Below are 14,793 nucleotides of genomic sequence, written 5' to 3' on the forward strand. Positions count from 1 at the left end.
GGATATCGGCCGATGGCCTCGGGCCCTTGCTCGGTAAATCATCGGAGATATTTTCAAGCGTGGTAGATGGAGTCAAGACGGTCACCCGAGATGGAGCCTTCTTCGGAAGACAGGACATGCTCCGATCGTGGGAATGGACGCATGGACGCATTGTGGACCTCGGAGTTGGTCCTCGGGGTGCTCAAGGGTCATGAAAAACCGGAGTAGGCGGGCTGGAGGTGCGGCTTGGAAATAAATTGTCAGGTTTGCGGCTTGCCCCTGGAACAGGGACTTGGCACCCTTGCGGCGGATGCAAGGCCTGCATATTTCGGAGTGGTGAGAATATGATGAGCGATCCGAGCAAGCCCGTGACGCGAGCATGAAACTGCGACAATAAAACCTTCAGCGTTTTGTAAGTGCGAGATGAAGCTGGGGAAGTTGAATGCGGGGACTGGTGCTACCGTAGCATCGTCACTGGAGAATTGGGCCCATGGGGAAAGACCGTGGGTCGGGCCCGGAGTTGCCCCGGAGCTTGCAAGCAATGGAGACAAGATTGATTGCAGTTGGAGTCATCGACTAAGACATCAGTCATAGGCACCTTGTCGGTCGTCTAGAGCAAGAAATCAACCCACTGAATCAGTAGCAGGAGAAAGGGAGTGCGGTGAGCCCCTGTTGGTCCCCAAATCGAGTGTTTGCGGGGTCCGCCAAGACCCAGCTGGCTAGTTTGTGAGACTCTCCTCCTCTCCTTTCTCACTCCTTTCTCTGCTTCCTCCAGCGGTCCAGCCTCAACGAGACTTTTCACTGCGATCCGAGTCTGACCTTCCTTCACGGTCATGGTGCCATTTTCTCTCCTAGCCTGAATCCAACCTGTTTCTCACCGAGTGGTTGGTCGGTTCTCGTGCCGATCCCCGCGCCGTCCCCAACTCAGTTGAATTCCCCCCGCAACGGCACCGAAAACAATACCTCACAGGTCTCCACAGCCTCCTTCAAGCCGGATTAGCGATTTCTGACTCCTGTCATGCTGGCATGGGCTGGAGCTGGAGCTTATAATCTCCTTGCCTCCCTCGCTTCTGCTCCGTTTTCTCTCTCCGTCCCTCAACTCGTCGAGCAAACACCCGCAATCATGAAGCTTGGTTGGATCGAGGCGGCTGCTTTGACGGCTGCTTCAGTGGTCAGCGCTCAGGTATCTATCTCAATTCGATTCGGCTTTGGTCGATGAAGCTAATTGCTTGCGAAGCAGGATGACCTAGCGTTCTCTCCTCCCTACTACCCTTCCCCCTGGGCGAACGGCCAAGGTGAATGGGCCGAAGCATACAACCGCGCTGTTCAGATTGTGTCGCAGATGACATTGGACGAAAAGGTTAACCTTACAACTGGTACAGGGTAAGGTCAGTTGGTCTGCAAAATGCTCTGGTGCTAATTGTTCGCAGTTGGCAGCTCGAGAAATGCGTTGGGCAGACAGGAAGTGTTCCCAGGTATGACACCCGGTTTGTGAAAATGCGAAAATACTGACAGTAGAAGGCTCGGGATAGGATCGCTCTGCTTACAAGACAGCCCTCTGGGTATCCGTTTCTGTACGTTAGCTCCGAAGGATATGCCCGGAGACCGCGCTGACAAAACCAGCCGACTACAATTCAGCTTTCCCCGCCGGAGTAAACGTCGCCGCGACGTGGGATAAACAATTGGCATACCTCCGTGGTCAGGCAATGGGCCAGGAGTTCAGCGACAAGGGCATTGATGTGCAATTGGGCCCGGCCGCTGGTCCTCTTGGCAGACACCCCGACGGAGGTCGCAACTGGGAAGGATTCGCTCCTGACCCGGTGCTGTCCGGTGTTCTCTTCGCCGAGACTATCAAAGGTATTCAGGATGCCGGTGTGATCGCAACCGCGAAGCACTACATCCTTAACGAAGAGGAGCACTTCCGGCAGGTACCTGAGGCCATTGGCTACGGTTACAACATCACCGCAACCCTGAGCGAAAACGTCGACGACAAAACCTTGCACGAAATGTACCTTTGGCCCTTCGCAGATGCCGTGCGCGCTGGCGTTGGTGCCATCATGTGCTCCTACCAGCACGGAAACAACAGCCAAGCCTGCCAGAACAGCCACCTCTTGAACAAGCTTCTGAAGGCCGAGCTGGGCTTCCAGGGTTTCGTCATGAGCGACTGGTCCGCCACGCACAGTGGAGTTGGCTCTGCTCTGGCTGGAATGGACATGACCATGCCTGGAGACATCGCCTTCAACGATGGACTTTCGTACTACGGTGCCAACTTGACGATAGGTGTTCTTAACGGTACCATTCCTCAGTGGCGTGTTGACGACATGGCCGTCCGAATTATGGCTGCTTTCTACAAGGTCGGCCGTGACCGTCTGTACACTCCTCCCAACTTCAGCTCCTGGACGCGACAGGAGAAGGGTTTTGAGCATTATGCGGTATCTGATGGGGCTTACGAGACCGTCAACCAGTTCATCGATGTCCAGCGCGACCACTCTTCTATCATCCGCCGCGTCGGCGCGGACAGTGTTGTTCTTCTGAAGAACGAAGGGTCACTCCCCCTCACCGGTAAGGAGCGCAATGTCGCTCTCCTCGGCGAGGACGCGGGCTCGAACCCCTACGGTGCGAACGGCTGTGATGACCGCGGATGCGCTCAAGGAACCCTTGCCATGGGTTGGGGTAGTGGAACAGCCAACTTCCCCTACCTCGTCACTCCTGAGCAGGCGATCCAGGCAGAGGTGCTCCAGGGACGTGGAAATGTATTTGCGGTGACTGACAACTGGGCCCTGGACAAGGTCAACAAGACCGCTTCCGAGTCGACGTAAGTCAATGCTCTGTCAACATCGTACGGAAATACTAACGTATTAGTGTCTCTCTTGTTTTCGTCAACGCAGGGGCCGGAGAAGGATACATCAGCGTCGATGGCAACGAGGGTGACCGCAAGAACCTTACCCTCTGGAAGAACGGTGAGAACCTGATCCACGCTGCTGCAAGCAACTGCAACAACACCATCGTCGTCATCCACTCCGTCGGTGCCGTCCTCGTCGACAAGTTCTACGAGCACCCCAACGTCACTGCCATTCTCTGGGCTGGTCTTCCTGGCCAGGAGTCGGGAAACTCTCTTGCCGACGTGCTCTACGGCCGCGTCAACCCCAACGGAAAGACCCCATTCACATGGGGCAAGACGCGCGAGTCCTACGGCGCTCCCCTTCTGACCGAGCCCAACAATGGCAACGGTGCCCCGCAGACCGACCACACTGAGGGCGTCTTCATCGACTACCGCCATTTTGACAAGACCAACCAGACTCCGATCTACGAGTTTGGCCACGGACTGAGCTACACCACTTTCAAGTACTCTAACCTCACAGTCCAGAAGCTGAACGCTCCTGCCTACACTCCTACGTCTGGCCAGAGCAAGGCTGCGCCCACATTCGGTACCATTGGCGAGGCCGCCGACTACTTGTTCCCTGAGGGCATCAAGCGAATCCGAGAGTTCATTTACCCCTGGATCAACTCCACCGACCTCAAGGAGTCTTCCGGCGATCCGAACTACGGATGGGACAACGAGGACTACATCCCCGAAGGCGCCCGCGACGGCTCTCCCCAAGACCTCCTTCCCTCTGGTGGAGGTGCCGGAGGAAACCCGCGCCTCTACGATGACCTTATCCAGGTCTCAGCCACGATCAAAAACACCGGTTCTGTGGCGGGAAGCGAGGTTCCCCAATTGGTAAGTCACTTGGGCCCTTTTTCTCGGCACGAAGCTAACCCCGCTAGTACGTCTCCCTGGGCGGCCCCAACGAACCGAAGGTGGTCCTTCGCGGCTTCGACAAGCTCGACATCCAACCTGGCGAGGAGCGCGTGTTCACGACGACCCTGACCCGTCGCGACTTGTCCAACTGGGACGTGGTGAAGGACAACTGGGTTATTACGGAGTACCCTAAGAGAGTCTTTGTTGGAAGCTCCTCTCGCAACCTTCCTCTCAGGGCTTCGTTGCCGACAGTTCAGTAGATGCGACCCTACTTGGTAGGATGCCAGCTTGGCTACGACTCGCTTCCATTTCTAGTATAATAATTGATGGCCAATTTACGACTCTCATAGACAGTTTCCGACATCAGTAATTGGGTTCAGTAAGCGATCTGCATTAGTGATCCTTGTCCACATCCCGACTCACCTCGGCGAGAATTGACACGAGCCTAGGAGATCCCGAACAGGCACTAGCCCCTGCAGCCCTGGAGTCTGCTCGGCTCAACTGTCTTGGAAATCCTCAAGGTCCTATGAAGGGCGTCGGTAATGCTCGCTCTCGTCTCTGCCGTGCAACGCCTCTCTTTATATCCCGCCTCGCCTGGTGGACTCGGAAGAGGTGGAGCCGAACGCCACGGAATGCACGAAGGATGCACCTCAACCTGTCACGGCAGTTCCTGGGGTCGAATATCCGGGGTAGATAACACTCAGCGGCCAATGGTTGCTACCGCAGATACAAGGGGGCCGGGGTAGAGGACCTGGTACCCTACCCTATATGAGAGAGAACCCCTCTCGTCCTCGCCGCAGGTCCTTCGCTACCCTCCTCCATCAACCCTCGACCCAGGGAAAGCGACCATGTCCGGCTTCCGCCACGCCTTTTCGCTCTCAAAGCAACAAGTCCGAGACGCCGTTCCACCGGGAACAGTCTCGCTATCGAGTATGGGTCTCCTTTCCTCCCAACCTAACTCTCTAACTCCTTATCTTGTCCGGGGCAGTCCACTCCCACCAGATCCTCCACGGCAGCTCTACGAGACATACCGGCGAACTCATCCTCGTCCCCCAACCCTCCGCCGACCCCGCCGACCCCCTCAACTGGGCCACCTGGCGCAAGGCCACCGTTCTAACATGCGTTTCCGTCTACGCCTTCATCGGCAACTTCACGTCGAGCAGTATCGCAAGCGCATTTCCGCTGTATGCAACACCGCTCGCGTTTAATCCGCCAATCAGCATGGGCCGGTTAAGTCACCTCGTTGCCGTGAACGTGCTCATGATGGGTGCGTCGAATATTTGGTGGGTGCCGCTGGCGAATACCTTTGGGCGGAGACCGGTCAGCTTGATCAGCATTTTGATCCTGCTCTTTTGCTCGATGTGGGCGGGCCTTGCGAAGAGTTTTGAGAGTTTGCTAGCTGCGAGATTCTTTATGGGGGTTGGCGTTGGGCCTGCGGATACGAGTATGGCTTCCATCTTGTTTGAGCTTGTTTTATTGCTGATGATGGAAGTTGCACCGAATATGATTGGGGAGATATACTTCACGCATCAGCGGGGAAAGGCTATGGTATGTCCATCTTGCGGCACAAAAAAAATGTTACCTACTGACGACGCAGGGCTTCTACACCGCGCTCCTCTGCTTGGGCTCCCTCGTCGGGGGTATCTCCGGCGGCTACATCGCAGCCCACGGGCTCGAATGGCTACACTGGGTGAACGTGATCATCACCGCGATCCTCTTCGCCGCATGTCTCCTCTTCGTCCCAGAGACCCTTTACATACGAGACGAGCCAGCCCCCATCCTGGCCACCGAGAAGTCAGCAATCAAAGAAGGAGAGAGCGCCCAGATCGAAGAAGTTACCAACAGCCCCCAGACCCAATACAGCGACTTTACCTTCCTCCGCTCGCTCAAGATAAACACCTACCACGGCAATCTAACTCGAAACTTCATCGCCCCCTGGCTGACCCTCCGCCTCCCAGGCGTCTGGCTCGTGATGCTCTGGTACGCCGGTCTGGTCGGCGGAATCGTAACCCTCAGCTCCGTCGGACCGACACTAGTCGCCTACCCGCCCTACAGCTGGGGCAAGAACGCCGGCCTGATCAACGTCGGCGGCGTAATCGGGTCGTTCCTCGGTGCGGCAGCAACAGTCGCGCTCGCCGACCGCGCCATCGTGACTAAGAAAACGGTCAAAGACGGCGAGCTCTCCGAGCCCGAGGCCCGACTGCCCGTTGCACTGCCCGGATTGGTCCTGGCGACGGTAGGCCTCTGGGTCTTCGGCTTCTGCGCTGAAGCCGCGACGCCGAAGATGTGGATTGGCATGCAGTTCGGCATTGGCATGTTGGCGTTTGGGCTGATGCAGGCGCCCAGTGTGGGGTTTAACTACGTGCGTCCCCAAAACAACCTCATAACATGGTGAAAACACTAACAGACTTCATGTAGGTGATCGACTCCTACCGCTCCCTCTCGGCAGACTGCTTCGTGGCGATCACCTGCATGCGCGCGGTCATCAGCTTCAGCTGGACGTTTTTCGTCGGCACGTGGGTGGAGAAGGCTGGGCCCGCGGTGCCGTTCGGCGTGTTTGGGGGCATACTGGGGTTCTTTGCGCTCTTGTTGTTTCCGCAGTGGTACTGGGGCAAGAGGACGAGGATTGCGACGGCGAACTGGGTGTGAGATTGGAATGGTATGGCGGTGGTTCAGTGTAGTTGGCGGTCTGCCTGGCTATGACTGTTTTATTGTGATAGCATCAATTCAACTGAGCACAGTTGCTCTTCAGAGGGATTGCAGGTGGTGGTATGGTAGAGTGTAGGAACGGCACAGCCCATCCGCGTAGGCTATGGTCCTCCGGACCGCGAAAGCGTAAGTGTGTCGGCAATTATTCTAAGACTGCTGAGTAAAACAATCCAGGGTTTCGCCGTGCAGTCGGAAAAAGCTAAGAAGCGCTCTGGTGAGGCAGGGTCAACACGCAATCTTACGTTGCCCGTGATAGGGATGCTGTACCTCTACTGCGTATAGTGGTTCGTCGCCGCTACTAACCGAGCCTCAGCCGCTTCAGGCCTAGCGCCGGCCGCCTAGCTCTACACGTGATATCAAAGCGGGTAATCTCCACCGAGCACAAAAAAAAGTCAAAAAATGAATGTCCTGGAAGGACAGGACTTGATCAGGCTCTAGCCGTGGATCGAACACGGGACCTCTCGCAGGTTGGTGCTTTAGGGTTAGCCCTAAGCGAGAATCATACCACTAGACCACCAGAGCTGATTGTTGAAGTCTGCTATCTTGTAAAACTTATAGGCAAATAATGAACGGCAGGTAGTGATGAGACTGTTGGTAACGTCCTCGAACCCTGTAACTGAAGATATTGGATAGGATGATCACTGCTAAGAGGCGCATGCACCTATTCGAGGTCTCTATAGTCTCGGCCCAGTTTCATTTGAGCTCGGGGTTGCTGTTCGCGGTCCCTGATTGTGCTGATGTCGGATATATATTTCCCAACGCATGCGTCGGAACCACAACCTAAGTTTGGCCGTGGACGGCATTAGGTACTGGGGCCACAAACCAGCAAATTCAATGAAAAACAGCCACTACTCTCAAGAACCACTGCAACTCCTCAGGATACAGACGCTGTTCTGAACACCGGTGGAATGGCCGCCGTAGATTAGGGCATCAACCACGGACGATGTCCGTACCTACATAAACCAGCCCCCCACGGCGGAATTGATATAGAGACGTCTGTCAAACAGGGACTACTGGACCACTGAAACACTGTCGAGGCATAAGCTGCATCGAACTACCCAAGCTCCAACCGAATTACTTCCGTCGGCGCCGTCGGACCCGAGAGTCGAATGAATAGCCCATTGAGCCACTGACAATAGGAAGGATGTCCTAACTCCCATCCACAACAATGGACCCGAACATCTTGATCATGGCACGCGAGCTCCTGCAGTTGTTGTTTCCGAGGATATAGTTGAGCAGATTCAACCATCACAAGCCACAGTAGGACGTGTTGAATGCGCACGGGTTCTCTCTACTTTGGTTACTTGCATTCCACCTCTTCTAGCGCCAACACCATTTCCAGGTTTAATCACTTCTCCATTTTCAAGCTAGACTCTGCACGTTCTATCCATGTGGAAGTTCGTTGAACAATGGTTGGCCTCTCCTCCTTCACCTACCTCTTCAATCTAGGGTCACTCAAAGACACCTGTCATACCGAGTTGCCCTGGATGGAGTCAGCGTAGACACCGCAAAACAGCCAAGGAGAGATTAAATACACAGAGATACAACGACTGGTTTAAAGAGCGAGGAAAAAAAGTGGCTGAAATCTGAAGAGTAGCTTGGGAATAGAGCGGAAATGTGATGCCAGACAAAGAAAATGCCTGCCCGCCCTCTTCAAACCACATCGAAGGAAATAGCGGGGTGGAAGATGATGGAATTCAAGAAGAGAATCAAAAAGCTAGACAATGGAATGGACCCCTCACCTGCGCCACACCACAAGAATGACCTGGGAGCGAGAATCCGGGGTGCAGAAAACCCCTTAGCCAAGACACGTGGACCAAAGTCTGCTGAAATGCGCAGCTCATCGAGCGAATCATTCGAGAATCTGAACCGTGCTCAAGCTCCACGGATTCAAGAGCAAAAGACCCATTCTGATTGGTCTCAAATGGTCCCTGATGGTGGGCGGCCACGAGGGTGTGAAACGCGAGGCAGTCAGAGCCGTAGCAGAGTTTACAATCAAAGGAAGCTATCGCGCCAGCATGAAACGGCTGAGAGAACCGTTGATGGGCATGGCCCTGTTCCATGGCTCTGCACTATCCGTCGAGTCTGCTGTAAATAAAGAAAATGTTGCGAAGCACAGCTACACCAGGCTTTCTTTGTTGTGAGGTACGTATGGTACTGACCCCACCGGTGTCTAGGGAACGGTAAGCCCATCACAGCTCGAGGGATACATAGGTATCTCGAGGACCCCAGCGTAGCTGATGGATGTCCCACCGATGGCTATAATCAACCGTCCCTGCGGTATACAATCATCATGGCCTACGACCCGACAGGATGCGCCGTTGCCGCCATCTGCTTTCTAGTCGCCGCCTGGGCGTTTACAGGTGTGCGACTGTATGTTCGCGTTACTATGAGGAAGGGTCCCTTCATCGATGACACTCTTGCTGTCATCTCGTTGGTATACAGCCCTGCTTCCGTCACCCACTAGGACCTAACAATCACAGATCACCTTCACGGTATACACCATCATATTCGCATGGACCCAATTAAAGGGCTACATCCCACTAGCCATCACCCCCTCCCCAGCCTACGGCCGAGCAGGCCTCAAGGTGCTCTCACCTCAACCAACATCTCGCAACCAGCTAACAGCACCAGTATTACTTCATCTGCGACATCTTCTACTCCGTCGGCACCTACATCATGAAACTCTCCTTCACCTGCACACTGCTAACCCTCACGCAAACACGCGCCCAATTCCTCGTCCTCTCCGTCGTCATGGTCGCCGGCGGGATCATCACCGCCGCCGCCTGCATCCACGCAGCCCTCTTCTGCAAACCGACCTCCTACCACTGGAACCGCTTCGCCAACCCGCTGGCCGAAGGCCACTGCGACGCCTTCTGGTCCCGCATGACCGCGACAATGGTGCAGTCCGTCTGGATCATGATCGCGGATGTGGTGCTGGGCCTGGTCGTCCCGTTCATGCTGCTGCACCGCGCGACGATGTACTACAAGACGAAGATGAGTATAAGGGTTTTGTTGGGGTTGGGTTCGATGTTCGTCTCCGTCCACCTTCTCCAGCCATTATATATATCATGGACAATGGACAATGGACAATGGACAATGCTGATAAATTGCACAGAGCAAGCGTCACAACCGTCATCCGCCTCGTGTACCTGAGCATCGCCGCCGCAGACCCCACAATCACCTACGCCATCGTCCCCATGGCCTTCTGGTCGCTCATCGAGCACGGCGTTAGTATCCTCTGCGCGTCAATGACGACCTGGAAGCCGCTGTTCGTGAAGCTGGGGATTGTGGACGCGCGCGACGACCACGGGCCTGTGCATGTTGGCTTCAACACGGCGGACCGCGAGGCGTTCGGGACGCAGTCGACCACGCTGAATAATGGGAGTGAGGGGCAGATGGCCGAGTCGGATAGCGGTAAGAGTGGCTGGAAGAAGTCGTTTGTGAGGCTGTTTCCGGATAGGAAGAGGAGTGAGAATGGGAGTGGGGGGAGTGGTCGGGTTGAGGTTGGGATTCGGGAGGCGCTTGGGGGGTCCGGGGGTGCGTAGGGAAAGGGGAATTGTGGTGGATGGGAAGAGGGAGGGCGGAAATGTTGGCCTTTCTTTGTTTTGGTTGTGTATTGCTAAATTGATCTGTCCTGTATCATGATAATTGATCGATGTATTGAGGTGTTGAGCAGTTTGGGATCCTTGCTATATGAACAGGGTTGAGATAAATGGCGCCGCACGCGAGCTACAATTGGCGAGAGAGAGCAGCCATGCGCTGCCGCTAAAACAGAGTAGGCGCTAGTGCGTGCGGCTAAACTTTATCCGGGGTCAATCTTGGTAGCGTAGCGGGCGCTAGCTTGGAACGGCTAGTGTCGTAGTACAGCCGGCCTGTCCCTTTAACAGCCGCGGAGCCTCTGTATAAACCAAACTCCAAAGTATCACGGCCTCTTTACAACAGTTTACAACCCTTTAGACCAGAGTAGGAGCAGTGGGACTTACCTAGTACTACACAACAACTCAATGCTTGTAATACCTGTAAATATCTACCCAGACCCCAAAACTCCCTAACAAAAAGAGGAATCTTTCATCGACTGCCACGGCAATTCTTGACGGTTTTTTTAAATTTGGACATAGGTTTAACTACAGCTCGGAACTTCAACAAGTAGCTCCGTTGGTCTAGTGGTATGATTCTCGCTTAGGGCTAAACCCTAAAGCACCAATTGCGAGAGGTCCCGCGTTCGATCCGCGGATGGAGCCGTCTTCTTTTTGTTTTTTTCTTTTCTTTTTTTCTCTTACCACATTCCTGCATCTCGAAGGTAAAACCGACTTGTTAACACCAGCTGGCCTTCAGGCATATCATATTTTAAGGGTTGTACGTAGTATTCCCCTCTGTGGCATAAACAACAAACCCTCAAGTACGGGAGGCGGCGGTATGTAGCAATTTGCAGCCGCGCTTTCAAGTAACGTTGCAAGTAATATTGGACTGTTGGCTAGGTTTATAGTAGTCTACCAGTGCTTGGAGAGGACGAATGTTGGGACAAATCATGTCCACTTCAACGCCCGCTTGCGCGTTATCCGACCAGGTTGCTACACCGTATTTTCTTGGTAGTGTCTGGTACATAAGAAACTCGATGGTGCGTAAGACAGCGATTGCGACCTGGAAGTTCTTGAATTCTGTCATTGGAGAAAGTGACTCCCGTAGGTTCTAAAGCAATTTTGCATCCACTATGAAAGCAAGTAAAAGGGCTACTCTAATGACAGGACTGTCCATACCAAGTCGCAAATTGGGTTAGCATGGCCATTTGTTTCTACAAGCTACACTTACTACCTTCTCAAAGTTGGTCGAAGAGTTATCAAATGCGCAGAAAGTAGACTACGCGCGGGACAAAAGGCCGAGCGCCTGAGGAAAATGACTTGTCCAAGTCTGCTTCTCATTTTGATCATCACGCAATGATAAAATTGCAGGACCGAAAGCTGTTGTTGGCTGCTAACGATATCTAATTGGTCGGTATCTACATGGTATACCCTGGCAATTAAATGCCAATCTTATTGGTGCCCTCCCCCTCCCCAACCACATAACCAAACGGATACCCCGGCCCTTGAATTACCATCTGCTTAGTGTTTTTATTCTTGCGTGCCGCTCTATTCTCAAAATCGGCGCGAAGGAAAAGCGACAAACACATAGTTAGCCCATTTTTCCTCCTCCCAAAGTGTGCTGAGACGACAGACCACTCTCAGCGAAGCACTTGTTCAATTCACCAAAGCAAGGACCATGACCAGGCCTCGGTGGACTGACGAAGAGCAAAGGCGCCTCGTGGAGCTACGCGAACTGCATAGCTATCTTACCTGGACCGAATTCCACAATGTAAGTGCATCCACCGACCCCTGGCATCGAAATTGCATGCTCATAACCAGTCAGTTGCAATACTTCCCAGGCAGAACCCGGGTTGCCATCTACCACGAGTACCTGCGACTGCGAGTGCAGGATGGGAACGAGAATGAGAACGAGAACGAGAACATGACGCCGCAGCCTGAGCCCGCCAGGGAAGGACACAATAGCCCTAGCAATGTCAAGGCAAAGCGGCAGCTTGCTAGCTCGGGGCATCGACAGCCGCGACCGGAGAAACGACCGAGGCTTGACGAGGAGGATGCGGAGACGGCGAGTAATAGTGAGGATGGCGATATCGAGATTGACGGTCGGAGGCAGCCGGTACGTATCTCCTTAGAGGTTGGTTACGAGGTCATGTTAACAGCCCCTAGATGCAGACCCGCGCGTCACCATCTGTGAACCATGCAGTGTCCATACGAAACCCGCCAAAGGACCTCGCAACACCAACCACACCTGCCGCTCCGCGGATACTGGCGGCTCTGTCTCAGGAGACAACGGTCTGTCCAATTCCCAGCTGGCCAGCAGTTCCAGCACTAGAAGCACCAGTCAACAATCCATCGGAGCGCATCCAGATCTCTCAGACGCCAGCACCCGTCCAAATAACAAGCTTGCCGGCCGCAAACAGTACCGATGCCGAAAGCTGCACCGCCCAAGGCTTGAGAGAGCCAACTGCGAATACACCTGTCCTCATATCGGGATCGAATGACACAGTCTCGCTCCCAACAGCATCGACCGACGAAGCCTCTAGCATTCGAACCCCCGAACCTGAAGTCCCGGTCTCCACGGGCACGATCCAAGAACATAACACCTTCAACGAGCAATCACCGGGACTAGAAATAGTAGAGTCCAAACTCGAACCCCCAATCCTAGCTGCATCCCGATCACCGGAACCATTGACGCCCGCGCAGTGTCTGAACTACGGCCTTAGATATCTCCACCAGTTCGCCGAACTCTCGGGAGGCGATCAAAAGCCGGAGAAAAAGAAGGCGAAGGATTTTGAAGCTGCGATCGCCGCCCTCCAGCAGCGGCTAGACCAGTCCGAAGCGGCGCAGCAGGAGTTGAGGAAACAACTCGAGTCTCAGACTACAGAGATAGAGGCTCTCAAGGCTGCGGATGCGAGGAATGAGCGGCTGAGCACCGAAACAGACGATCTCAAGAAAAGACTTGAGAGCCTTGAGGAGCAGCAGAAAGAATATAGATGGCTGTATGCCAGGCAGGGCGATCTAAGCAGCCTAAAGACCAATATGAAGCGCAAAATGGAGGATCTCGGCAGCCAGATCTCCAAAATCGGGAAAGTTGCAGACAAAGCCAACAAGCTGCGGAAGACGTTCCAAGGGCTTGAAGAGTGGAGAGTCAGTGATATGCTGCACATGATCGCTTCGACTTCGACTTCGACAAGGACCCGGAGTCCTGGTTTCGAGGAAATCCCGCGTGAAGAGGCACGCCAACTGACTGTGTTCCAACGTTCTCGAGGCAATTGAACTTGAACCAACTGGTCTAATTATCCCATTGCTGGGACTGTCAATGCAACTTGCACTCTGAGATACAACAATAAACGCATTATCAGCTTCATACAACGGCGAGGGAGGTTCTGGGGCCGCGTTGGGCACCTCACCAGCGCAGACTCAATCACACCAGGTGAACAACAGCTGTAAACTAATGGATAACAAAGCCACCAGCCAACCAAGCAACATCGCTGGTTATATTCTTGCTAATACAATAATGTCAAGGCATTGGGCCTGGCCTGGCCTGCTGAGAGCATGATTGCCTTCTCCGCCCTGCTTATAACGATACCGACCTCCGTTGGTGTCTGGCGAATTAATTGATACTGCCCGGCGTCCCCACATCGAGAAGCCCTAACTACGGCCCAGTGTCTCAACCAGTGCATCGTTATTCGCACGAGTCGCGCGGATTGGGTATTTTTGTTTATGCTTGCGTTGATAGGCTATTCTTATCTTGTTGGATCTATACTGATGTATGGCGGGGTCCAGATGCTGGAAGATACGAGGTTCGTTGTCCAGTCGGTGCAGTCATGGGAGGAATGATGAATCAAGGATCCAAATATAGATGTTCATCTTGATACTCGCAGTCTATATATTTATCGCCTTGAAGTAAGGGCTTCTCTCATACGTTGAGCGTCTTATATAGGTACCAGCACATCATGAATTCTGAGCATTTTTGCTGGCCAGTGAAGGGGCCCATAGGCTAGAGTGACATGACTGCTAGCTAGTATGTACTGAGTACTTCCAGAATAAATGCCACTGCCGAGTTGAACTGTCGCCAGCCCACCCAGCAGCTCTGTTGCCAGAAATCCCTAGCGAGCTACTCCGCAGCTCCACGTTGTTCTCAGTGCTGAAAGAACGGAGCCTTGCAGCGCGAGCGCTAAACATCGTCAAAGTATGCGGATATAAAGAAAAGAAAAAGAAGAAAGCTGATGGTGTACTCCTGCTCGATGGGTTCTACGAGAAGATAAATTGGTACGGAAACCTCATGGATCAGGGCAATTCGGCGGCTAAACAGCAGAGCAGCTAGAGTGCCCTATTAAGCGACTCCTGAGATTAAGCGCGGTCAGTGATTCTTGTAGCGGGTCCATCGGACGTCAGATCAAAGACTGGGTTGAACCTGGGCCGTCATACATGGACACTTATTGCCGGGCTGGCAAGGCGGATATTCGCCGATCGAAGTCAGTCGCCGATTACTTGTCCAGCTCGCCGTCCCCGGCGACAGCTCTCTTATTGATATGAAAACGCTATCAGAGACCTCTCAAGACGCTGACTACATTTGTTCGTTTATCTGTTTCCAGGCCAGCGGGTGCAAGTTAACGTGTAATGGACATGGTACCTCAGCATCTTTCAACATTGAGCTAGAAAATGGCAATGCTGCTTTGATAGCTTTCAATTCCACTAAAGTACTTGAAATTATGCAATTCCAGACAGACGTTTCTGAGCCTTTGAGCATAGATTAGCATATCCAATTACACTTCCAAT

The 14,793-nt window shown here is 53.6% G+C and overlaps 4 protein-coding genes across 4 annotated transcripts; all 4 read left to right on the plus strand.

Moving 5' to 3' along the window:
- Positions 1-1,102: 1,102 nt before the first annotated feature.
- Positions 1,103-3,981, plus strand: DSM5745_00805 (beta-glucosidase; the record flags this gene model as incomplete). The annotated part of the gene is made up of 7 exons (XM_026742821.1): positions 1,103-1,162; positions 1,220-1,362; positions 1,410-1,454; positions 1,501-1,553; positions 1,603-2,794; positions 2,842-3,700; positions 3,748-3,981. 7 exons carry the CDS (start codon positions 1,103-1,105, stop codon positions 3,979-3,981), a joined length of 2,586 nt encoding a protein of 861 aa, XP_026608666.1.
- Positions 3,982-4,569: 588 nt separating this feature from the next.
- DSM5745_00806 (uncharacterized protein) lies at positions 4,570-6,370 on the plus strand (the record flags this gene model as incomplete). Its single annotated transcript, XM_026742822.1, has 4 exons — positions 4,570-4,651; positions 4,710-5,269; positions 5,319-6,083; positions 6,140-6,370. 4 exons carry the CDS (start codon positions 4,570-4,572, stop codon positions 6,368-6,370), a joined length of 1,638 nt encoding a protein of 545 aa, XP_026608667.1.
- Positions 6,371-8,723: 2,353 nt separating this feature from the next.
- Positions 8,724-9,978, plus strand: DSM5745_00807 (uncharacterized protein; the record flags this gene model as incomplete). Its single annotated transcript, XM_026742823.1, has 4 exons — positions 8,724-8,867; positions 8,914-9,018; positions 9,065-9,462; positions 9,549-9,978. The coding sequence occupies 4 exons, from the start codon at positions 8,724-8,726 to the stop codon at positions 9,976-9,978; spliced, it is 1,077 nt and encodes a 358-aa protein (XP_026608668.1).
- A 1,711-nt stretch (positions 9,979-11,689) lies between these two features.
- DSM5745_00808 (uncharacterized protein) lies at positions 11,690-13,287 on the plus strand (the record flags this gene model as incomplete). Its single annotated transcript, XM_026742824.1, has 3 exons — positions 11,690-11,782; positions 11,837-12,127; positions 12,178-13,287. 3 exons carry the CDS (start codon positions 11,690-11,692, stop codon positions 13,285-13,287), a joined length of 1,494 nt encoding a protein of 497 aa, XP_026608669.1.
- Positions 13,288-14,793: the final 1,506 nt, after the last annotated feature.

Source organism: Aspergillus mulundensis, assembly GCF_003369625.1.
Source record: "Aspergillus mulundensis strain DSM 5745 chromosome Unknown scaffold_0, whole genome shotgun sequence".
In the NCBI taxonomy this organism is placed as follows: domain Eukaryota; kingdom Fungi; phylum Ascomycota; class Eurotiomycetes; order Eurotiales; family Aspergillaceae; genus Aspergillus; species Aspergillus mulundensis.